Source organism: Agelaius tricolor, unplaced genomic scaffold, assembly GCF_023055355.1.
Source record: "Agelaius tricolor isolate 1412-34295 unplaced genomic scaffold, bAgeTri1.0.p SCAF_24, whole genome shotgun sequence".
NCBI classification, from domain to species: domain Eukaryota; kingdom Metazoa; phylum Chordata; class Aves; order Passeriformes; family Icteridae; genus Agelaius; species Agelaius tricolor.
The window spans coordinates 12,923,677-12,950,230 of record NW_027269284.1 but is presented as its reverse complement, the minus strand read 5'-3'; the positions used below and the strand labels follow the sequence as shown (position 1 = coordinate 12,950,230).

Sequence of the window (26,554 nt, the reverse complement as noted above, 5' to 3'; positions counted from 1 at the left end):
ACCACCACTTGGGCAGGAGAACACCAGCTCTCATCTCTGTTATTGCTGCATCTGCTTGTGGGTGCACACACACATTGCTCTGTGCTGAGGGTACGTTTTGGGGCTGGGACTGAGGGTTTGAACTGGGAATTCACCCAGGCTGCTTCATGCACAAGGTTTCCAAGGAATGCTGCAGGCAAGAGCAGACCCATCTGACCTGTTGGGTTAATGGTTGGACCCAATGATCTTAGAAGCCTTTCCAAGCTCAGTGACTCTGTGATTCTATGACCACAGAGCAACAGGCTCAAGCTGCTGGACCCAGAGCACAGAAATTCATCCTGGAAACTGGTCAGTCATTATTTGTAGTTTGCCCACTACAGGCTGCTGGGGCTTTCCATGTCTTTCACCTGTATCTCTTGTTAGCAGCCTGCTTTCCATGTGGAATCAAAGAATCACAGAATTTCTAGGTTGGAAGAGAACTTTAAGATCATCGAGTCCAACCCATGTTCTGACACCTCAACTAGATCATGGCACCAAGTGCCACATCCAGTCTTTTTTTAAACACATAGAGGGATGGTGACTCCACCACCTCCCTGGGTAGATGATATTGTTTGAAGTTGATTTGTTTCATTTTGTGTGTTGCAGAGGGGTCTGGGTGGGGAAATGAGAGTGCTGGATCAGCCCGTGCTGATGAGCACAATGCCTGTGTCCTCTCAATAATGCACGCTGCTGTCCTCTCAATAATGCACTCTGCTGTCTCAACTGGAAGCAGTTGGTTCCAGGACAGTGTGGGAGGACCAAATGTCACCACTGTGCCTCACAGCTTTTGTTGGTGACCTTTTTGCTGTCCCACATGCAAGCCTGGCTAAACAGGATGTTGTTGCTTATTGAAACTTGGGCAGGAAGTTGAGGGTATAAGGAAAGAAAGAAGTAGCAATCTAACTAATCAAATCTAACAAATATGATAGTGCTTCTGCTTTCTGTTTTACTAATGTGGAGAAGTACATGCACAAAGAGCTTAATACTGCACTGCACCCCAAGGCTGATGCACCAGATTTGAATTGGAGAACCAGAAAGAGCCAGCACAAGAGCATGTAACAAAGCAACATCTAAAATGAGAACTCTTGATTCAAGACAAAACCAAACCCTCCTGTATTTGCACAGGCTCACATCAGTCTCCTTCCCCCATCCCTTTTCCCTCCCCTTTCTCAAATACAATGTGCACTGCTGAGGGGCATGGTGGGGGGTGACACAGGGCCACCAGCACAAACGTGTTTTGTTCTGGTGTCAGTCACTGGATGAGCTGGTCCATCTGTCAATCACCTGTCAGATCTGCAAATGAGAAGAAGCTTGCATGGGCCCAGTGGACCTGCTTGGGCTGCTCATGAAGGTCCTCCCTCAATGCTTGCAGCTTCTTTTGCCATCTTCTGCAGCCCTCTGCCTCAGCCCCACTTCTGCAGTTTGTGCAAAACCAGCCTCTCAGGGCAGATCAGTGTTCTGGTGCTGGGCACCAGCTGAGACTGGGTTGTCTTTCAGTGACCTGGTACAGTAGAGAAGTTGTGCTCCCCTGTCTTGTATGGGAGATGAAATGATCTAGTAGTAGTTCTCTCAAAACTGATGGAGTCAGTGACCTATTTCAAGATGTCAATCAGCAGGATGGGAAATTTTGTGATCAGAACAGACTATCAGTCAAAAATTACTGCTTAGGGAATGTTGAAAAGTGGCTTTATGAAGGAGAAGAGAACTTTAAATGGACTGTTTGGTGTGATAGCAATATTTGTGACTGAATGACTGCAGTTTCTCCAGAGACCTGGGGGGTGTGACCCAGGATGTGGTGTTCAGGAGCCACTGAACATCAAAGGAGGCCAAGAGAACAAGTTGATTCAAGGACAGTCTCAAAGCATGAGAGTAGCCTATTCCAAAGGGCAGGAAGTCAAAGCTGTGGCAGGAGTCCAGCTTCGCCAAAGCAGGAATTCCTGACCAAGCTCAAATGTTGGAAAAAAGAATAAGGGGAGAGCAGAAGCAGGGATGGACTATCTGGGAGGAATGTAGAACCATTTCCCAGACTATTAAATTATGTAGCAAAGCTTATCTGCACACCCACAAGGGACCTTGGAGAAACAATGGCAGAGTGGGGAAACCAAGTAATATTCTTCCTGGGATATATTGTAGGATGCAGGAGAAAAGCAGTTCATGATCACAGAAGACTTATACTAAGATGTTTAGGAGGGGAAGCAAAGGTGACACAAGAGGGATTTGGGTAGATTGTGGGGAAGCAAAGGTGAGACAAGAGGGATTTGGTAAAATAGACAGGTAAGGGACTTAAAAGGGCAACTGCATATGAATAGTTGGCTGGTCAGTTTGCTTGGCTGTGCTCTGTGGCTGACTGGGCCAGTCTGCCCTGGCTTCTCCAGCTCCTTCCCAGCTCTTTCCTGGGTGATGGTTTTCCAGTGTGTGTGCCCAGGTGTGTGCTGGGTGTGAGTGCAGCAGGGGTTCTGTGTCCCTGGTGCCTGCAGTGAATGTGGGTGTGGGAGTGATGGTGTGAGCTGGTGAGCAGCTGACATGACTTGGGAGAAGGGGGTGAATGTGTCTCTAAGGGTCCATTCTGGATGAAGCAACACCTGGATGTCTCTCAAGTCAGGAGCTATGGGACATGGGGAGTCCTAGCTGGTCCTGTGTGTGTGACAGACAAGCAGGGAAGAAATTAAGAAAGCCAAACCTAAAACAAAGCTAAAATTGGTGAGGGGTAGAAGGGTACCAGGAATGGCTCCACAGACAAAGCTGAACAAACACCAAGGAAAAGATGGAGCCACAGCTGAACAGGGTAGGTGACCCAATATCAAAGAACACTGATAAAGCAGAGGTGACTCAGAAACTTCACATTCTCTTCACTGGCAAGGTCTGTTCTCATGTCTCATGGGCTCTTTGTGCCTACAACACTCACACAGGAGTTTGGGGCAGAAAATGACCCCCCATAGCAAAGACTGATTTAAGCACATGTGTTGAATCCAAGTCCCAGAGGAGACACATCTAAGGGTCATAAGGATAAGCTTATGTCACTGCAAAGCTGCTCTTGTCCTTGAGAGTGCCTCAAGCTGTGGGTCTCTGAAATTATCATTTCCTGATAATGATTTGCCAAATGTTTTCTAATGACTAACTAGTGGAACTGAAGAACTTTATCAGACAGGTCCCCAAAGATACTGGGATTGAGGCAATTGAAGACAGATGGAAAACTAGCTAATGTTTCCTTGAAGAAAATAGCTGAAGGCAATTACATATAAGAGAAACCTCCAGGTAGCTTAAGATTGACTGTGAATGCAACATGCTGTGGAATATTATTTGTGCTGCCTAAATTAGAATTTTAAGTGTTCTTGAGAAAACATGTTAGGCATCAGGTTTTAAAATAAATAAAAATAGCAGTCATCCATTATGACTGCTAAAATGGCTAAGGATGCTATAAAAATAAAGCTGTCTTTCCAGTTAGGCAGTAGTGTGACAAAATAGAAAAGAGGACAATACTATGTGTGACAAGCCCTTCCAGAAAGAAGACATTTAATCATTGCCATTCTTAGAAAACGTAAAATATCACTGAATGATGTAGGGATGTCTGCAGATTATCTGGCCCCAGCAATTGCTCAAATCATGGCTAACTATAGGGTCAAATTTGGTTTTTCAGGGTGTTCTTCAGTTTTTTCCTTCCACATCTGGGGATGAAGAGTCAAGAATCTCTTTGGGAAGCCACTCTCATGGTGATTTTTTAAAAATGTTTAATGGTCAAACTGTTCCTTGATGCACAGTTTGACCATTATCCTTTGTCTTTTCACTGTGTACCCCTGAAAAAGAGTATAGCTTCATCTTCTTGACAGTGCTCTCTAGATACTAGAAGAAATTATCCTTTGTGGAGAACTTTCTGATATTCTTATATTTTAAGATTTGTTGCTATAGCTTACAGAAGTGTCTCATGGAGAGCTGTGGTGTTCAGACTTTCACAAGGTTCTGACTCCCATCCACATGATTTTGTAAAGATTTTAAAGAAATGCTTCCTCTTAGATCAGTATCTTTGGAAGAAATTGATGAGATTAAGGGAAGCTGGGGTTAAGAGTTTCAGCATGGCTGTGTCAGGAGCAATGAGGGTTTTTTTTTCCCCCAAAAAATTATTTCCATTAGGTATTTGGTAATGCAGAAGTTGTGGACTCGGAGTCCTTGAGTCCTAAAATACAATCTCCATCTCACCTAATTTGTGTCCTTCTAAATGTGTTTACTTTCACATGGGAGATCACAACTAAAAGAAGATAGGAAGAAAACTATCTCTTCCCCTCCTCAAACACCATGTTAAAACATTGAGGAGAAATCTTTTATCAGTAAGTGCTCACTTTTCCTGTGATCAGTAAATTAACCTACAAAATCTTTCTGATTGCCTGGTAAGGTATGTTTATCTTCACATAGATGGTCACTCCTGTTTGCCCGTTTTCCTGTGAAGATCTTCTTCAATTAATGGTTCAAGGATGTTTTGAAAAGCTTTTTAAATTTTGTGTTTATATATTAATTTCTCTAAAAATTTTCCCAATCAGGAAAGTGCTACCAGACATACCATAGAAAACTGCCTCAATTTTTTTATATGACATTGTTTCACACCAGGCTATGGAGACAGCATAAGAAATAAGAGCTTTTCAAGGCCAGTAACAGAGCTTAAGATTCCTGAATTTATTTCCTGCTTTTTCCATTGGTGTTGTGCTCTGCTGAAATGGCACTGGAATTACACATTTTAAATAGTTTCTTTCTAGGATGTGATGTATGAACAGTCATATAATTTCAGCAGAATCAAGCAACTGGTGAGATGCACTGACATGAACAGAGACATACCCTGAGCAGTCTCAGAAGTGGTGACATCTGTCCTTCAGCTCTGGTGTTTCAAATTGCACTGCAGCTTTGAGTGCCCTACAAACTCACACAGTATGAGTGGATGTGCATTCAAAGCTCATGCCAGGGCAGGGCTGTTTGTTAACAGCTAGTCCTTGATCATTCTCCACACAGACATGCAGAGCCTGGTTCCTGCCCCTGTCTGTCTGAGCAGCCCTGCCTCTCTGTGTGCTGGCTCTGGGAGCTCTCTGCCTTCCAGCTGGAGCCTGCCAGCACTGACGGTGCTGCTCTCTGTCAGACAGGGTAACAGACACCAAGTACTGATTGTTTTCTTTGTTCGTTGTAAACAAAGATCCCAAAGGGTCCAAAAAATTCTTCCTCTTTGGATCAAGTGTCTTCCTCCCATTTCTGTGCTTGTTTCCCCTGCTGGCTCTCTTCAGTGTCATCCCATCTGCTCCTTCCTTTTCTCTTGGAGAGCCTGGCAATTCTACAGGTGTATCCTGAGCTTTGCTGTTCCTGAAGAATTTCCTGCTGCCACCAGTGCTGCTTCTTGTATTTTGCAATTCCCAATTCCTTTTTTCTTTAGCCAAAGTGCTGGGTTTATAACAAAACAAAGTCATAGCTGGGGTTTGCACATTGATTTTGTCAAGGAACAAGGCAACATGCCAAGAGATCTCCTACACACCAACACACTGCTCCAGTGGGGAGGGATGTGGAGTTGCTCCAGAACAGTTTGGGGAAACAGGTTGCTTCATTCTTTTGTACATCTTCACCACTTTTTGTTATGCCTTTCTATTAATAATGTCAGAAAACGATGGCAAACTAGAAAAACCCATTCCAAAGTATATTGTTTAAAGCCCAGCTCTGAAGAGTGGGAGGGCCATGTTTAATGACTCATTAATTCTACTTGAATCAGGATATGAAGAAAGTATTTTTTACTCAAGACATATTTAATTTATAAAAAAATTTAAAGATCTGCGATGGTTGAGTTTGCAAGTAAGTGAGAGCTGTACCAAAGCTGCATCTTATCAGGGAGGGATCTCTGATGATTCTGGTGAGGTTGCTGTACTTTTCTTGGGCAAAGCAGCTTTCAAGATTTAATTTAGTGCAGGGGAAAAGCACATGCAGTAATCCGACCAACTTTCATGAAACTGAGTGCTTGTTTTCTAGCCAGGACTACTTGTTATGCTGCTCACACATTCTGAAAAGAAATACCCATAAGGCTCCCATCTCACTGAGGCAGCCAAGGAAACAAAGTTGATACAGAATTAGGCTCTTCAACTCCAGGAGGGTGTAAATAGCACAATTACTCCTAAAAGAACTACAGAGGGTAGGTAGGCCACTTGTAAAGGCTTTGTGTGATGGCTCAAAGGTCAAAACCCAAAAAACTTGACAAAGATCTTGTCTAGTTGACAGCTATGTAAAATATGCATTTGTACACATGTGTAGAAATATTTGTCTGGGATTTGATGCTGCATTTTACAAGACTATTGATTATGCTTACTGTCCTTAACTGTTTTTGAAGTGATATATGTCAAGTGATATATGTCATACAACCCCCTGCTAATGTGCAGTGGTGACAGAAAGTTCTGGGTGAAAGCCCAGAGCATACATTCTGAGTTGTGGAAATACCAGCTCTGGATCTTCTGGTACCTTTCATCAAAGCAAAGAGATAAGTAAAAATGAACTCAGGCCAGCATTTCCTACAGTTGGAACTTGGTATCAGAAGATTAAAATTTCCATGGGATGCTTATTTCTATTCATTTTCTTATTTGCTTGCTGCTCTTCAGAATGGCATAAAGTGACCTAGGATCTTTTCCACATCTGTACCTTGACACAATGTAGCACATAGAACACCTGTCATTTCTTCAGCACTCTTTACTTTACCAGCTGCAAGTAGGGAAAAAATAAAAAATCTTCCTGCAGTTTGGTAACTCAGAATTCACCACAGTCTTGACTTATAATTCTTGTTTCTGCCTGTGGTACTTATATTCTTTGTTAATTATTTATTAAGTATTGTAACTAAGGGCATAAGATACTCCAGGCATACCGGAGGAATTCTGGAGGATCATCTCTGTCTGCACTTATGGAATTTACCACTTTTACTGCCTCCACAGCTCACAGGTATTCCTTGTCAAATGGCCACAAGTGAGAGACCACTTACATCACTTCCACAGCCCTGCCTGCTGCTGGGAGGAAATGTACACTGCAATTTCTGCTTTTGCTTTCCTCTTACAGAATTTCCAACAGCATCACTTTCTGCTCACATATTCTGCTAAAAATACAAAGTAACTCATCTGAATGGAGATCAGGTTCACCTTAGCTGCAGAGACAGGGAGAAGGTAGGAGGAGGGGGCTGCCAGCAGCACAGGGTGAGGGTACATTCGTGCCACCCTCCCAGGCTCCAGTTTCCTGCACCAGCCTCCCTGCCAGCCTGCACTGGGACTGTGCTGCTGCTGTCAGGGACTGAGGATCTCTGAGCTTGCCTTCACAATCCTCAGGAAGCCAGGAAATCACATGCCTGCAGATTATAAACAAAATCTGACAGATTATATCTTTGCCTCTTACATAAAATTGCATGCAAATTTAGACTGGGCAGAAGCTGGAATTAGGAAAAACCTGAAAATCAAAAAGAACTTGTGAAGTGTTTGAGCCACCCTGACATTTGGCTAAATTAAGATACTGTGCCTCCCCATACTGAGCTATTTTAAACCAAACTTCTTGGCTCTGCTAAAAGCACTCTTCTTCCACTTCACACTATTGTTGAAGCAAAATGCATCAGAATTATTTCTAGGTAAATCAGTTGAGAAGAATGCTATAAAAAGAGTTAGCTTTCATGGAACAAAAAGTATTCTTCAAATTCTTGAGGTTTCAGGTCACATTTCACTACACTTAAGATTGTTGATTGAAAACATAGTCATGTCAGCTGAATAGCACATCGAGACCAATATGACAAAAATAAACACGGGCAGTATAAAAAGGGCAGAGAGGTGATCAAGTTGTCCTCGCTTTATTCTCATAACTTTTTACTCCAGAGCACTCAGGACTTTGCATTTAAAAATAGGCAGAGCAGGTGTGAGCAGATGTATATGTGTGCATGCATATACATGGTGGAAAAAAACCTACTCTGAATTAGAGCTCAGCTTCTGCCAGATACAATGACTGAAATGCATGTAGCAAAAAGAAAAAGTGGGTTAGTAGGAGGGGAGATTATATTAACTTCTATACAGGAATGAAGAATGTGAGATAACTGAGTTCCTACATGGTCCACAAAATGGGCACAGCAGGAAACACTGCCTTAGTCTCAGTAACTTCCACAGGTCTGTCTGCAGAAATACATGCAGAAATGCAGAAAACCTTGTAATGCTCCTGTACCTGATGTTTTCATTTGCCACAAGTAGTTGGATATGAATAGATTTACACAGGATTTTGGCATCCAACAGGACTCAAAATTAAGTGATATACATATTGTTTTCATCTGAAACATTTTCTCCCTCAAATTCACATCTGGAGACAGCTGTTTTTGTAGTACTGCTAGTACAAATATGAATGGTTGAAACATTTTGAATTTATATTTGTGAACTTCCCCAGGCTTGAATGAGTTTAAGGAAAAGGGCAGATGCCTTTTGGGCAGATTGGCACAGCTCTTACCTTAGACATTGCTAATCAGAGCATTTTCTGAGTGTTAAGACAGCACAGGCTCACCTGGCTGACAGTCACCACTTCAGTGCAATGTATATCTGTAAATAGTGCTAATCACACCCTTATAGATGTAGAAATAAAAAAAAAAGTCATGTTCATGTCTCTCCCTCCCTCTGGGAGTAACAAATGGCCTTATTGTTTCTTGCTTTGCTGACACTTCTACCCCTCAGCTTCTGAGACACCAGTCACACTGCTCTTTGCAGAGATTGAAACAATTATGTTAAACTCAGAACAAATGATTCACACTCAGCTTGAAATTTGCTGCCTCTAAAAGTCCCAGGAAACCTATGCATCTAGAACTTCTCCTTGTTGCCTTTTTTTTTACTAGCTATATTAGATGGTTAGCTGAAAATCCTTACAGACATTCCCAAGTTTTTTAAGCAAGTTTGAGACACTTTATTGAACAGGTATTAGAAAAGAAATTGCTGTCGTTGCTACTGAGTTGAAGTAATGGGAAACGAGGAAAGAACATTAGAAATAAGAAAACACTGCAAGAGGTTCTGAGTGTGTTGTTTTTGACATAAGGCTATGCATTAAATAATCTCAGTTGTTTAAACTTAAGTGATCCTACTTAATATTTTAATTTTTTTTTTTCCAAAACAGAATTATCTAGCACTTTCTACAGAATGCTTGGTACCATGTGTAACTGCCAGCACTGACTGTGCTGCTGGAGTCAATTACATGCAGAGGCTGGAAAGCTTTCATAAGCTGGGAAGCAAAAGTTGGCCAGCTGGGATGCTTGGCTTGTGGCTGGAAGTTGCCTAAGAGGCACATGGCTGGTTAATGGGATAAGGAGTTCTCTGGATCTCACACACAGGTCAGTAGGTGGCACACACCAGCCCTGATGATGGCTGGGACACCTGGGAGCCTCACACACATAATCTCTGCAGCCTGTGGCCCAATATGTGTCTGATCTGATCTGCTGTGGGCAAACAGAAGATTGATCACAATTGCTTGGCTTTAGCTATCTGAGGTGTGACTCAGGCACCTTTAGCTATATGAGGTGTTACAGATACCTTTCTTACTACTCTGGTGGCTGCTGTAAACAATAAAACATGAAACAAATCAATAAAAAATGAACAGGATGTTCAAGGAACTAATTAAAGAACTGAAGTTACAGCACAGATAGGGAACAATTCTGAGGCATAATACAGCCCAGATTTTTAAAAGTCTGTAACTTCTGATTTCAGTACTTCTGTACTTTCAGTACTTTTTTGTGTCTGAAACAGATACAAAAATCCTTCAGGCTGGAGCCTAAACCCACTTGTGATGTAGGCAAACCCAAATATGTGTGCAATGTAAAGAGATTTGCATTTAAACCAAATTAAAGATTATTACAGGCAGGGAAGCAAGACAAATAAGCAACTACAACATATTTTAAATACTTTATCTTTCAAACATACAGCATGATACAGTTGCATCAGGGATTGAAAGGATGTAAATCTACTATGGACCTTTAAATCAGATTCACTGAGATAACAGGAACATCCTCTCCAAGTTTCCTGGCAACCAGTCAATACAAACACAAATAAATAATACAGAAGCTAACACAAAATGTGCAAAAAATAGCTACATACAATTATTCTCTGTAGAATGACTATTTTTTTCTGAAGATGTATGGGTCATCTTGATAGCTGGATATCCTGGTAGTTTAGAGGGGCCTCTAGCTGAAGCACTGGAATTCACACAAGTAACCCAAGAAACCTCCAGGATGGCATCTGCTCTCTCCTCAGTGTGTTCTGAACCCTGTATCCAAGCTCACTGCAAGCAGGCCAATGTCTGACTTGGCAGGTTCTTATCTGAATTTGATCTACCATAAATCACATTGTGCTGGAAAAACTGTGGAACTTTCTAGACCTGGTATTTCTGACTATTTGCTATCCAGTGATCAGGAAACAGCCAGCTGAGGAACAGCTGTGCAGATGATGAAGCAATTGATATTATGTAGTAAATTACTGCATGCAAGTATGCACCCAGAACCTTGCTGTACCCCAGTTTTTAAGTTTGGCCCAAGTACTGGACCACTTATGAAAATGAGTTTACTTTTCCACTGTCTTACCTATTGCATCTTGTATCAAGTGAGCAATTTAAGATCTCTCCTACTTAAATTTGTTTCACCTTCCCAAAACATGATAATCAGTCACTTAGTTTCCAAGGTCAGATGCTAGGATGGTTTTACAAACAAGTAATCTCTGTGGGTGATGTATGCATAGTATAATTTTTCTTTCTGAAATATGTGAACAGGAAGTATTAGTCTTGTTTAATTCTGGAGAATGAAGATAAGAGGAAATAGCAATGAATTTTTCTAGAAAAAGAAAATGAAGGGTGAGGCTTTCTAGCAGCAGTGGGATAATTTTTGATACGGAAACAAGCCAGGATCTAGCATGCAAGGTTTTAATATGCAGGTTTTGTAGTCCCAAAAGTAGGATGAAACTGCAGTTAGAAATCAGCTGAAGCAAAATTTATAGGCAAGGCAAAGCTAAGGCAAACAGAGGATATGGATTCAGTTGATTAACTCAGTACACTAAAGCAAATCTGAACAAAAAGCCTGCAAAAGAAACAAACATGAGCTTGTTCCAGCTGCCTCCTCTGTCTGAAGATATAGGTCCTCTTTGTGCTGCTGGTGCAGATCTGAAGAAGAAAAAACAAACAGGATGTTCACAGCACAGAGCTGAGTTAGGATTCTTTTAAATATCAGGGGTTTGTTGCCAAGGGTGAAGTTTGTGGCCCAAGTGCTAAGCTAGAAGTTTCTTTATATGAGCCTGCCAACAGATTCCCTTGGCTGTCATGATTCTGTAAACAGAATATCTTTGCAAAACCCTGGGAACTCTTCTTTCTACCTTCACACAAGTGCCTTCTTGTCTCTCCACATCCATTTGCTGTCTCTTGCCTTATGCTTGTGATTTTATAGTGCTCTTCTAGCCAGCAGTGGTCCTGGAGGACTGTATTTTCAGAGCACTGGATGCAATAGTACCCAGATCCACTGCTATGTCTCCCTGACATTGCAGTCATGCAAGTAATCCATGCCACCACTATCAGCTGGCATCTGGCTTCCCTCCTGCTTGCATTTGTAAGCCATCTCTGCCATCTAGTGGGTGTCTTTTTACTCACAAGTTTTTTTCTAACGTCAGGGTGTCACCTTAAGAAGCCCAAGTCCAAATGTGACTCAGCAGGAACATCGTTCAAGTCTGGAGAGGGGTTAAGGGGCAGCACCACCATGCTAGAAGCCCCAGGTCCATTACAGCACCTTCTGGGCCATCCCTCTGCTACCCTGGCCCAGCTCTCTCCTTTGCTATGCCCATGTAACAGGAGTTTTGGTGACATAAAAAGTCACTTGTCCAACTCTGATGTTTTTGGGCTCAGGCCATTACTCTCTGGAGGCTGAGAGGGCGGCTATCAGCCTTGTTAGAGCAACCAGCCCTGGTGAGAGGGGATGCATGAACCCCTGCATGCCTGTCCCACTGTTTACTATGGAAACAGATACCTCTGCAATTAGTGATACCCCCACTGACCAGCCCCAGCCAGTTAATGGACCATCACAGAACACAGAAAACGTGCCTGAGAAGGTAATCAATCATCAAATCATTTATATGCATCTGCTTAAGGCTCTTTCTGAAAAGGCAGCTAGTTTCTGTGGAGGTGGTGTTATTTACTGCAGAGAATTGAGTGATTCTGGGAAGAATGTAAGTATTCATTGGCTTGTAGTATTTAAATTACTTAAATTTTCAGGGAGAGGAAATGATAGTTTTGCATTCAGATTGGGAAGCTCTGTTGTGATTTGGAATAGATAAGAAATTAATCAAATTTATTACAGTGCCATGCATAGAGGATGGAATACAGTGCTCATGAAGGAAACAAGCAAGGGAACTTTTCCTAAGGAGGATGAGAACAGGTGAGTGGCTCTGGAGTTACCCCAGGAGAGGGCGAGGCTGGTGTTTCAAGTTCAACAGGGATTATGTTACTGTGAGTAGCGACAAGGATGGGAGGGAAGGGGCGGCCGCTCCCCTGCTTGCCCACTGCAAACGCCATGTGGCAATACTGCAGAACTGCATGCTCACCCTTAGCTGAAAGGAAAAACACATTAATGGTTTCCAAAAACCTTCTCATCCAGGCTTCCTCAGCACACACATCAGAAAACTTTGAGGAAAATTATTTAAAACCTGGGAGAGAAGAGAAATCTTCTGTCAAGAGCTCAATAAAATACTGTATTTTTCAAAGTCCTGTGCTCTTTCTTCCAGTTTGCTAATATTGTCACTGTGTTCACAGCTATTATTTTGAAGGGGATAGCTGTATTTTCATTTGACACGTTGTCCTGGGGTGACCATTCAGTTGCAGAACAAGGAAATCCTATTTAATCCACAGTGCAAGTGGCATTTTGTGAGCAAAGCCCTAACAGGAAGTCTGTTCTATGATCTACTGACTAGAGGTCTGGAGCTATCAGTGGAATTTATAACCCCACCATTTTCATAACATTTACATGCTGGTGCTAGGATATAATTTGCATGCAGAAATATGTGTTGGATTGCAAGGTGAGTAAAAGTTTTCAGTGACCAGCAAGAACAGGGAATACTCACTTTCTCTGTGTGTACCAAGAACTGGGCATATGTTACAGAGGGTGCTGTCCACCTCCCTTTCTGTACTGCATGAAGCACTCCATGAATGCATGAAGCACTGCAGCCCCTCCCAGAGGCAGGCAAGCTGAGGTTGCACCTCTGCTGCCATAACCAGGGGCAGCAAATCAGGACTTTCACAGCAGAAGCTGTCGTTGCAATATCACACAGGTATTAACAAACAAAAATTTGCATGAGCTTGAATAGGGAAGAAAGGACAGTAAGAAATAAAGCATGGATTATCCATAAGAAGAATATAACCACAAATCAGTGTTTATGTATTGATATATTCTACAACATTCCAAACAGTGAGGAAGTTCTCATTCAGATGTTCAAGTCTCTCATGTGTACCTATATATGCAACAGCATATAGATTATGAAACATAGTCAGAATTGAAAACAGTAATCTTTACTGTAAATTCACTGAAATACATAATAAATTAATTTAATGCTCCTCATATAATATAGATAAATATGGATAAGTAGGGAGTTTGGGAGCAGTGCTTGCTAATTACGAAGTTATGTCTTGGATGTAATCTGCATTCTTTGTAGATAACTCACTGGCCCAAGGTAAATACATCAAAATATAGAGATTAAGTCTCACACAAAATGGAAGATTAAAAGAAAACTTCCTCAAAATTTAGAACTGAAAATTCCAGTAGTTGGAGAAATGTCCTTTAGATATGTTGCCATTTGATCTATGCTTTGATTATTCAAGAAATTATATTAATGAAAGCAACTTCAAATTTGTAATAGATTTTATATCAGAACAGCGATATGTACAAACTTCACATCATCAGTAATATACAAGGTTACTGTGTGATCAATGAGAACCCATTAACACCTAATTTTGAGAAGCAGGTGCTCACAGACAGCTGTGCACAATTTGTGAATAGAAACTGTTAATTCAATCCACAGTAACTAACTAACAAATTCAAGACCAGTGTGTATTGCATATGGAGAATATACAGCAGGTGGTAGAGGTGGGATCTGTTGACTTCTGCCTATTTATTCAGTTGTAACAACACTGGGATGGGTTGAACTTCTTTTACTTACGATGCAAAGGCACACTTAGAATGATCAGGATTATCCAGGCAGAGTAAGAACATTACAGACCTGTGAAAATACCATTTTATTTAGCACCTTTCAGGCAGGCAACTGAGAAAAAAAAAAACCATGAAAAAATGAAACAAATTCACAGTACTATCATGTTTGAATCTTCATTAGATTTATCTTAAAATCTATGGGAATGACTAGCGCTGTGAAACCTATTGTGAATAACTGGTAATTCTGCAGACATTCAATAGTGTTTTTAACTATTGTTTAGATTTTAAATCCAAGTACATGAGGCCATCTTCTGTGTCTGGCATTGAGTAAGAACAATGTTCCACTCAATCATACAAGAAGATGTAGTGTTTTACTCAATAAACAGCCAAAAAATGCCAAATCTGAAAAATGTGACATCATCCCTCCAACATATCTGTCCCTCCTGAAGACATGACATGAATGGCACTTCAGTATTGCACAGTAAGAATCAAAATAGGTAAGGTGCTTCTGCAAATGCAGCATAATAATAAAAGGTTTTCACTTACTTGTAATTGTCAGTGCAAGTGACATCAAATCCAAGAGTTTTCAGCCTGGTTTCCAGTGTCTTTACACTATTAGTTCCACAGGAATCTCTGTGAGGAAGGATTTCAATATTATTGCAAATCTTTTGTTATATAATTTTTTTTTTACTGAACTTGATGGAATTAGTAAAGTAAATCCCCACTACTTTGCCTCTTCTGTATTCCATAACACCACTAGAAAAATGGTGTACATTGCTCTTTATGCTTCATTTGCTTACATTACTGTTGTTTCACAATTTATCCTTTTCACAGTTTACAGAGTCTGGAAGATTAGCTTCAGCCAGTGTAGTATTTTCAGATTCTATTCACTAATAATCCCATGTTTAATATTTGATTAGACAGAAAAAGACCTAAATAACTTTGCAAAATATGTTATGTTTGTAATATTCTTTGGCAACTATTTAGGTAGTGATAATGTCAATGCTGTCTTTACAGAATAAGTTTGTTATAATAAATGAGAATTATACTTGTTGTTTGAAGCTTGTTCTCTCTCTTGAATATTGAATAATAGAAAAATACAGAGAGAAAAAACTCAGAAACGTTCCTAGACACCGCTCCTGTTTCTAGCACTGATTTTTTAATATGTAGTCCAATTAGTATAAGAAAGTTTACAGAACCTACTGAGACCTCTAAACCTGCACCAACATAAAATATTAAGGCCAGTGCTACTTATTTGCTGGTCAGTAAATACCCATGACTAAAGAAAGCATATGGAGACTAACAAAGTGATTGTAGAAAACAATTAATAAAAATATACAATTACTCCCATGCATCCATTTACTGAAACATAAACTAAGATTCAGTTCTTGTCTTAGCTTTTCTTTGTAAAAAGGGCAATTTTTGCAAGGATTAGCTGTATGTTTTTTCACTCCCAGAGGGTGTGATTCTTTGATTTAGAGAGACAGGCTGAAAAATGCTAATCTGAACTATGCTACGTAGACTCCACAGCACTGTGGTAAAATACACAACAGACAGCCCAAACTGTTTGGACTGATCAGTTTTGTTATATTTGTTTATTATTTGTTTGCTTTATTTAAATTACCAAAATTAGCAAAATTAGGCCCTTTTAAAGCCTACATTTTATTACTAGATTAATTATTGAGAGAAAAAGAGCCACCAGTTGGTATTTGCCTGCTTCTACAAATTTTCAAACAGTTAAGATAGGTGAAAATGAAAAGAATGCATATGGCAAGGTGAAAGAAGTATCACTCATCAGCACTTAATCTGACATTCAGATTGACTCTTAGTAAAACTGTTCATGCTCTATCTTCATTCAGGGTCTGAGATCCACACACACATCTAACCAAGAGTTGGCTCCAGATCTAATATTAGAACTTATTTATATTTTCTCTAATTCTGGTATTTCTCTACTCTCTGAGAATGGCAGGTTGTGTCTCCTGTGTTCATGAAAGCATCTAAAATACTTTGTCTTAAGTAGTATGCAAATACAATCAAACAGAAAGATAAGGTGAAATTTTAAAGACAGGTCCAAAAGGAAGAAACTAATTTTTATTTTGAAGACATAACTTACCTATCTGGTCCTTCAATATCATCCACAACCCAAATGACAACCTGTGAGATTTTGTCTTTCTGGAAATTAGGTATTTCATAATCTGCAAAAAAACTGATTCAAGAAAAAAAAATTTGAACTATAAAGAGCATGAAAATTAAGTAGTCCTTTTAGCAAGATTTAGTGTAATGATGTGCAAGGCGTAGTGTAATATTTTAGGGTTTTTTTCACTCAGAAGGATTTCAAGGGCTGAATGCCTGGTCTAAGTCTGGGCCTAGGTCTCTCTAATTTGCTATCATGTGTCTTCTTAAATGTCTATACCAGCACTACAGTGTCTCTGAGCCCATTTAAATGTCCTGAGATCTCCACAGGGAAGAAGGGACCATCAGCTGCCACTTCCTGGCTGGGACCAGCAGTGACAATGTGGGTCTGTCCTCCCAGGCCTTCGGGCTCTGCCATGCAAGCACAGGACATGTGCTGCTTGCCCGTGGCTGGTAGTTCATGAAGTCAGCAAATGATTTCAAATTCCTGGAGAAGTGAAACAGGAGGAGAGGTAGCAAGAGTTGCTTTCTCTGGTCCAGTCTGGTATGGTGGTAGCTGACCAGAGACCAGCAGCAGCAACAGCATGTTTGCCTTTCTGTCCAAGGTGTCCAAGCCTGTCCAACACATAGTGAAAATATAACAAAAAAATAAAGATTCCAATTCATTTACTCAGTCATGCATGGGCTATTATCAGAAAAAAAGAAGCTTGCTCCCAAATTTGGAGAAATCTTTAACTAGAGGTGTCAGAAACCGTGGAGGAACAATGTACAACTGACTTCAGTAAAACCAATTTTGGAACTGGCTTCTATTATTAAAGAAATCTGCCAACTAAATTCATACTGTGTGAATGAGAAAAGTTATTTTTCCATGGAATGAGAAATAAATCTTAACTGAAATGATATCAGGTGACTTAACGGTGATTTAAGTGTACAAACTTTAAAACTGAATAAAAGGGGCTTTGAAATACTTGAAAACAGACCAGAGAGATGGTTAGGAAGACAGGTAGATCTTTCAGATTACTTTCTGCCATTAATATTTCACTGCCAGCTTTTTTCAAACATGATCTCTTAAACAAATTCAGTCATAAATGGACCAGAAGATACAGAGCAAAGAAAACATATGGAGTAACTGGCTTTGTTTTCTCCTTGGCAGGCTGAGTTCCAGGGGTGATTTCACTGGTTAAAATATCACCAGACTGGCAACCCAGGGAGTTGGTGGAATTAATGTGTGTGTGAGATGTTTTTTGAAATAAAGAATCTGTAAATTAACAGAAATAAGGAATCCATTTCTAAAATATTCAATCTATAAGAGATTCTGGGTATTGGCCTGCTGCCAGGTATTACCATCTGCAGAAGATTTGTTCCCAGCTGACCATCTGACCAACCCAAGAAGTCTGTTTAAGTCTTTGTGACCAGCTGAAAGCTGTGTACAGAAATGGACATTTTGGGGGACAGAGGTAAGTAGTTAGGAGGTGTTTTGGAAAAGATGGTTCTTCTTTCTCTCCTATCCAGAGATAAAATTGTCTTTTCAATGGTTACCTTTAGTCCTCATGAATACACAGGAGGAGACTTTCTCCTATGGGTTTTTAAAAGATGTAATTTTTTGATCTGCCTTGGACAGGACAGTTGCTGAGGTAATGAAGGATGCATTTCTTACCACAGGTAAGCAGTCACTACAGACACATAGTAAAAGTTCTAAAGGGTGTACTTTTACATAAAATTCTGAATGTAAGCTTAGATGAGCTTCTGCATGGTGGTAACAGCTCTGAATAAGGAAAAATCCACCTGTCCTTAATATAAAAGGAACTAAGAAGAAGAAGAAGCTCATCTTTGCTATTATCCTCCTCAACAAACAATTTTTTTGCTTTCTGAAACAATAATAGACTTCAAACTACATCCACTCTAGGTCATGGAGAAATAAATACTTTCCCTTTAGAACTTACCAAGTTTGCTGGTAGGCCTGACAAAAACTACACTCCTTGTAACAATATTCTCTATTTGGACATGTCCCTGAAGAGAAATTTCATTAACACTCATCTTTTTGAAGACATACACATTTTGCCACAGTACATTGGCTGATTCTAGGGCAGCCTTCAGAGCATTCACCATGCTTGCCACAGCAGTTTGTAAAATGCAGGAGTTGAAAGGATTGTTCCCATCCACTATGTATTAATCCTTCAGCCAGGGACAATTAACAGTTGTTCCCACAACTCAGCAGACTTTGATGCAACAGGTCCTTTCAGCTACACTTCTCATGCTTTGTGCAGCAGAAGACCCAAATAATTGGTTGACTTTTCTTTTTTGTAGTCATCCAGACTCTACACAGAAAATTACACTACAGAGACTCCAGACAGAAATCAGTCAGTTCTCTTACCCTGGCTGTGGATAAGCTCCTCCCTCTGCAGAACCATTCAGCAAGACCTGTATCACCCCAGAGCTGTGCTTTGCATACTGCAATAGATAACAATGCTTTTCAGATCTCACAGATTTGTCACATAACTTGGTATTTTATTGCAAACAACAGTAACCAAGGAAAGAATTTTACCACCAAGACTATCAGAACTGCAAAAATAATACTAGACTAGCACCCTAGCAGGTCACTGAAGTAAAAAGAACAGGAACCAAACAGGCCATGGTTTAATTCAATGATTCTTCTCAAGCTATTTTCTCACATTTATAAGTACTCTTCAGCACAAAAAGAAAGCACTTTGGCATTCTCTGTTGAGTTTGATATGTAAGTAAAGGGTTTTCAGCAAGGCTGTCAAATTAGGACCTGTAATCAGTAGACAGTCAGTGTGCTTACTGTGCTTAGTATATTGTCTTTATTAACAAAGCTAACAGAATTTTAACACATTATCTAGCTAAGGTGAATGTTAAGTTCTCCTTGCTAAAACACTTGCAGTCTAAACCAGTGTATTTCTATCAGGGGAAATAATCCAGTAAAGGTAGAGGTTGAAATCTGTCGTGAACTAGCAATGTTTTCCTGAACCACCCTGGACACACTCACAGATGTATGAAATCAGAACTAATAAAATATTTACAGTGGCTGAGGCAATCCTCCAGAAAGAATCCACCGCATTGTTTTCACATTCTGCCATGGTAGGGCAGGATTCATAGTCCAGGCCTGTAGGAAGACGTGATTTGGGCTATTAGAGAGATGATAATGACTATAAAATTGACTTTAGCAAGCAACCAAATATATTTGTGCATTACTCACTGAACCCATGACCTATGTTTGGCATAGCACTGAAAGCTGTTGTATTTTTTTCAATTTTCCATTCTTTGTAGTTTACACAAACAGTGACATTCCCAGGATTCAGTAATTTGGCTGAAATGGTTCTAACTCTGTTCCTGGGATGTAGGGAGCTCCAGGTTCAGAAGACTGAATAAGAGGTTTATGGCCACTGCAGGACCATTTAGATTTCACTGTGTGCTCCCCTGACTGCTGTGTTAAGGATGCACATGATACAAGAGAGAACAAGACAGTGAAGCTATCCCTGATTTTTCATGGGGCAAGAGCAAATTTAGTTTCTCCAGGACTCAGCAGTTGGTCTCCATTATGGTTTTACAGACAAATGTTTAAGATAGCCCTCATTGTCTTACCAGGGCTGTCTGCCTGCCCACACCAGCTCAGAAAATCTCCAAGGAAGCCAAAGAGAGTATCAGACACAGACATGTAGCGACGTCCTCTGGCAGCTAAGCTGTTGACTAGTAGCTGATTATTTTCCCAGAAAAGAGACTAGAAAAAAAAACATAGAGAAGAAATGTACCAACACTTGGGTGCAGACGCAGTGAGATTATGGAGTATTGAAAACAGTTGAAAACATGTTTTGGTATTTCTTTCAAAATCAAGCTAATAACCAGAAATGTTAGCTATCTCTTTAAAGGAACAAAGTTTTTTCATTTTCCAGAGGTGTAAATTCTGATCCCAAGTGACTTGAGGAACAGTAGTAGTTTGATGAGAAGGGATATAGTCCTATTTTAAATATAGTTAGGCCTAGCTTTGCCTGCTTCAGCAGACAGATTTAGGGGAAGAAGAAAAAAGGAAGATATTTATAAACCAGATATATGTCACCAGAAATCTCTCAACGTTGCTATGTTGGCTTATGGTATGAAAAAAACCCCATATGTCTAGATGTTATTTCTGTGTTTGCAGAACTCCTCATGAATTAAGCCATGTTGACAGTAGTATTTGTTGGTTTAGCTTGTAGCATTTAGAAATGAGGAATAATTGTGTTAGAGGCACAACACATCTTTTGCACCTCCACGGTTCTTTGCAATTACTGGCACATCAAACCCTGGCACAGAACAATGCCCTCTCTCATTTCTGCTTTTGCTTGTTCAGTGTGTCAATGTTTAACACGGCACTGTCATGAGACAGCTGTGAGGAGTAAAAGCAAAAGGTGATAGCAGGCACAGCATTTGCAGCCAGAGCACCTAGCTTAAGGAAAAGCAGAGGTGGAAGTTCAGGGACTATGGCAGAGCTCCCAGCACAACAGGAAAAAGGGGGCATCTCTGTAGTATGAAAAGAGAGACATTGCTGAGAAGTTACTGCATAAAAGAAATGGAGCCAAACACATTGAAGCATGCTATCAAGTCTGAGTCTAGTTTATAAACTACAGAGTCTAGTTTATAAACTACAGACTGGTCAAAAAGAGTGACTCACAAATCAGTTACAGAATGACTTGTCAATCTTGAACTGTGTCACGTAAAATATGTTGTATGTCACAGGGCAATTAACATAAAAAATTATTACCTTGTTAGGTGGAATTGTGTGAAATGTGAGGTTGATAAATAATTCATAATCCTTAGGATGAATGCTGCAAGGATCCTTGTTGATAAATGCATTTTTAAATGCTTCCCATATCTGTGAACAATTCTTCTCACTGTAATCATTAAAAAAAAAACAAATAGCAAAATTGTTTTTTCGAAGCTGAGCAAGAAAGATACATGTTCTCAACTCCTTCAAATACCCCAATTAAGGCAGAAAACTGAACTCAGGGTGGTAAAAAACTTGTAGCTCAGGAAGAGCATAGAGATCTTGTCATCTGAGTCATAACTGCAGCAGATAAGGAAGAAGTAGCAAGGAAAATATTAGCATTTACAGTGTGGAATTAGAAACACATTATGTATGATTCAACAAAAACCTTAGTAGGTACAGTATACACAGTGAGTTTGCTATCCAATACTGTAGAAATACTGAAGAAATAGCTTTCTTTGAAATTTTCCAGATTCAAAAAGCCATTTCAAATAAACCATAGCTAAATATACAATGCTGCTGGAATGCAATACTACTCTTAAAATGTCAGATTCAAATGGAGGACAAGTTGCTAAAAAGCTTTGATAGTAGAGTAATGATGGTGACAGATGCCTTCAGCTTCTAGGTCCTGGGACTGTGCAGTTTTCTCTTGCTGGAATGAGTACAGTGACCAGGGACTGTGTGACAGGGACACACACTGTCACTATGCAGTAGCTACAAGAAGTACTAGTATGTTGTTAGCATTCAACACTTCAAGTGCTGAAATAAGATGCTAGGCTGTGCACTCCAACATTTCCCTTCTGCCAGCTCTGTCTTGGGGACAAAAACCTCCATGGAGGGACAAGACAGGCTGTCTACAGATGGAAGTGTCCTATCTCTTTGGACTTTCAGGATCTCACCTGTCACAGCTCTGAGCCTGCCTGGAGTAATTAAGAAGGGAATTTCTGTTTTCACCACTTTTCCACAGTACCTTCCCCACATAATGCTGTGACAATGTCTATGCCAGGAACACTCTGCACAACAGAATATTTACATTATGTGCATTCAGCCTTCCTAACATGAATAGCTGTCATTGCAAAGCCCTAGCTTCAACAACAGTAGTCCTGAGAAGTAAACCAAACTTTGCCACTACAGTGTTTTTGCTCATTTAGTATCATCCATAGACAGCAAGGTTTCTGCTGGTACAGGTTCTTTAGGGAGCTGCTTTGTGACACTGAATGTCACAGACACTTTAATGGAGACTTTGTGATGAGCTATGCAGGAAACAGATCACAGATTTTCTTACAGAAATCTCTTGTCATGCTTCCAACAACTATATAAAAATTCCCTATATCTTGTAAGCAGATATGGATCTTGACCTGAACCTTTTCAGTGATGCAATATGACCCTTGATCACTAGTTTCAAGGTTTAAACAGATTTACTTGATAAAAGAATTTGCGCCCTATTTCTGATTTCAAGCTGTTATACTTTGGCTTCTGACAGTTGTATACTCTTAGGTCTCATTTTGTTAAAGAGCTTTCTACTCAAAGCACTTACGTTAGTCCTTGTGGGTTGCAATCAACTGATCTTTTAAGATCTTTCTTGACAGGTGCATCCATCAGTAATTTTCTGGTTAACTCACATATTGCTTTTTTTTTTTTTTTTCATGACTTCTCACGCAGTTTTGAACAGCTTGTAAATCAAAAGGATTATTCTGCTCTGATACTCAAAACTTCTTAGCTGTCAAAAACACTTTTTGAAACTACAGGGTGGGGAAGGACTGCAGTTCAGGAAAATGCCTTCTAATCTTAGTAGACACTAATAAGCCAGATTAATTTCACACTATTTAGTTAAAAAAATTGTTTTCAAAGCTTTCATGATATACTCAAAGTAAACAAATATGGACAAAAAGCATTATAGGAACATTTGTGTTATTTAGTGTACTTCTGTTAGGAAATGTCAAATATGATCTTAATTCAAATTCAAAATCTCACTTCTGCATGGCCACAGCATTTTGTAAAATGCCTCTTTTGATTGCCATTTTGCACATTGTGTTTTAACATCTGGGGAAGTTTTTTTTATGTTCCTATAACCATCTTTATGTTTTAACTATCTTGCAGTGCAAAGACATGTTTTGCTAGCTTCCTTTCAGTTAGCAAAGTATTTTTAGAAAATTTGTGCATAAATTCAGAAGCAAAACCTGTTCAGGTGGTCACATCTGTAAAAGCTAGCTGGGGGCAACTAAGAAACAGACAATGAACAGAAAGGGCTATTAATAATTAGATTTTGCACCTGTGCAATATGAAATTTCCATTTTGTTTGAATTACATTATTTGCTTGTAGACCTAAGGGAAATCAAAAAATCCCCACATGGTAAGAAATTAGTTGCATAAATCTTCTTTTAATAATGCCATTTTTGGTCTAAATTCAGGAAAGTAGTCCTAATATCCTGCCTGGCTTCATGCTATCCTGAGCAAGAATACTTTGATGAACATATTCAAACTTCTCAATTTTAAAATCATGTTGTGAAAATGTAACCAGAATTCAGTAAATCACAAAACTATCATAAACATGAGACGTATAGAAATGTTTCCCAGAATACTGCATTTACATCTCTAAAAGTCCAAATCAGTTAACAATATGGTTCCAATTTCTGCAGTAACTATCCTTTATGTTGCTCATTTTAGCATATTCTGTATTTTTTATTCATGTCCTGCTTCAGATATAAATGAAGTGGCATCTGTTAAGTCCTGCAGAAGCTCTACCTATCTAGAGCCTACTGCATGACCAGATTACCTACACAACTGTAAACTAAGTTCACATATTTTACATTATGTAATATATTGTAGGAATGTAGAAATCTACACTTAAAGCTTACTTCCACTTTCCATTGTGACATGTTTATAAATTTGGCAAGCTTGAACTGTTCCACTGAAATTCATGCACTGTGTTATTTGCATTAGGATGATCTTTTTTCCTTCATAAGACTTGAAAGAAGATACTTCTAATAGGTTAAGAGTATTATTGTGCAGAAGTATATTGTTTTACCTTTGTTAAAAGCGAAAAATTTGTTTTAAGTCCTTTATCTTCCTCTTTTGCAACAGGAACTGAAAATGGGAGGTTAGGGACTGGAGGTGATATTTGCAATATCATCTAACCCTGTTTAAAGAAAGCAATTCAATGCCACTGCAATCCAGATAGGGCCCCTCTGCAAATACCTCTTCACACTTTTAGGACAACTTTTTAGTGGCAGAATAAAGGGCTGAACTCCAAGAGATTGTCCTTCTTATTTTCTTCCTCTTTACAATGCAAGGAAGACAGAAAAGTGCTCTTTTTAGCAAAGTGTGTGATTTACCTCCAGTTCTGTATAATTAGCACAACCAATAGAAGCTCCCACTGATAATCACAACCAATAGATAATCCCACTGGAGCATGATTAGTACTTGATTTTTCAGGTGGATGGGCTAAACAGGTTCCTTCAGTACCACAAGAAAGCTGTAAAGTGAAGTGTTCCCCTTTGTACATGACTGGACACACAGACATGCAAGGCAAAGCTGGTCTTCCCAAGACTGCTGTCAGATTTGGTCCTTCCAAAACACCATCCCTGTCATTTCTGTGTGTTGTTCTCCTTACAGAAAGAAAGGTGGGGTGCAATGGGAAAAAAAAGTGAAATAAAGAATTGAAGGATTAAAAATCTTGCCTCAATTACAGTACTTTAGTTAAAATATGACATCAATCAAAGTCATTTTGTTGTTTCCAGACAGCTACAAGCATGTTGGCTTCAAAAGGATCACTAGCATGGCTAGAAGCATAACATCAAGCTTCTGATTAACAACCATTTTGTACAGAATATAAAAAACTAATCCAGAAACAAGCAAAACTTACCCAACAGCAGGGTTCACAAGTGTAATATACTCATAGCATCTTCCAATGACAATACTTTCCAGGTTTTGAGTAGTACCTTCACCTTTCCATTTCTTTCCCTGCGCTCCTGAGAAGCTGTTCATACACAGAACAGAGACAAATAAAAGAGGGAAAAAGAGGTTCATCATAATGAATCCTTGACAATCCGAATTCTTGACAATCCAATACTTAACAGAAAAAAAAAAAAAGTAGAGTTCAATGATACAATTTAAATGGAAACCTGCAGTCTGAACATTTAATATTTTCAGTACTAGCTACAGCTCAGTACAGAAGACAAAGGCGGGAAAAAAAACCTTGCTGGAAACTATAACCTAACTATTTCCTGGAACGATTGCAGCATAGGGATACATCACTTCCTCGTGTCTAAACTATTCCCCGCTTCAGAAAAACGAGAAACTTTGAAGGCCACCTGGTGATAACTGAAGAGAATTGCAGTATTTCTCCATAAAGGGAGGAAAAAACCCTTACCGCTTGAATACTTAAGATGCCTTTGGTTCGCTGAATACTCGTTGCTGTGCTCCACTTTCCTAAACCACTAAAGCAAAAAAACCAAAAAACCAAAAAAATCTAAAATATGCAGTTACAGCAACGACGGTGTAAATATCCAAGTCCTCGAGTTATCTTGTATCACACACAGGGGTAGCATTAGTCAGCTCTTTTTCCCATCTCCTCTGGGCAGTGACAGTGGCTTTTTGGTGTGATATGTGCATCATGTGTTCGTGAAGAAACCCTGCCTTGCAGTCAGGAATCAATCCTGACGAGAAACATAAGGGTTACAACGTGTATCCTGTGCACTGAACAAATGTCTTCAACTTCTGCTGTCATTCTCCTCCAGGTTCTTTCCATAAGTACTATGTTAGAACATCAAAAGGCATCAATCAATCTAATCTTCAGAATATTCTCTGGTACACACTGCTGCAAATACAACCACATTCGTTTTTTCCTTAAAAAAAAAAAAAAAATCAACCTCCAAGTATTTTGTATTCAACTTCCAAGTATTTTTGCACTCATATTTCTGAGGACCATGCTGGTTCTTCTCTTTCTTTTCTCTCTTTCTTCTCTTTCTTCTCCTTCTCTTCTCTTCTCTTCTCTTCTCTTCTCTTCTCTTCTCTTCTCTTCTCTTCTCTTCTCTTCTCTTCTCTTCTCTTCTCTTCTCTTCCTCTTCTCTCATCTTCTCTTCTCTTTCTCTTTCCCTCAGTGACTATATGACTTTATTTTTTGTGTACTTATTTATGTAGTGTCATACTTCTGTTGATGCACTGGTACTCGGCCGGTGGATTTTGCTGAGGGAAAAATCTTGCTAATCATTGAGTAAATTTCTGATGATGGATTTCTGCTATAAATATGATAAAATATAGCCAATTGGTTGCCACCTGCAGCAAAGTCTTCAGGAAAGCCAAATTTACTCAGAAATGGATGTGCAATGTTGTGCTTGATATGGTGGAGACACAGGAAATTATGTACTTTACTCCTGTTGCTTCTCTAATGCTTTGTCTTCCTATTTCTTTTCCTAACCTCTCTATGTCCATGCTGACAGGGCACCAGAACAATAATGAAATGG

At 39.6% G+C, this 26,554-nt stretch overlaps 1 protein-coding gene across 1 annotated transcript; it reads right to left on the bottom strand.

Moving 5' to 3' along the window:
• Positions 1-7,833: 7,833 nt before the first annotated feature.
• BST1 (bone marrow stromal cell antigen 1) lies at positions 7,834-26,176 on the bottom strand. Its single transcript, XM_071447328.1, has 9 exons — positions 24,955-26,176; positions 21,087-21,216; positions 19,934-20,069; positions 19,372-19,454; positions 18,705-18,781; positions 16,311-16,403; positions 14,744-14,830; positions 14,208-14,267; positions 7,834-11,172 (listed from the first exon to the last, which is right to left on the bottom strand). The coding sequence occupies exons 1-9, from the start codon at positions 25,119-25,121 to the stop codon at positions 11,058-11,060; spliced, it is 948 nt and encodes a 315-aa protein (XP_071303429.1). The 5' UTR covers positions 25,122-26,176; the 3' UTR covers positions 7,834-11,057.
• Between the last annotated feature and the right edge of the window lie 378 nt (positions 26,177-26,554).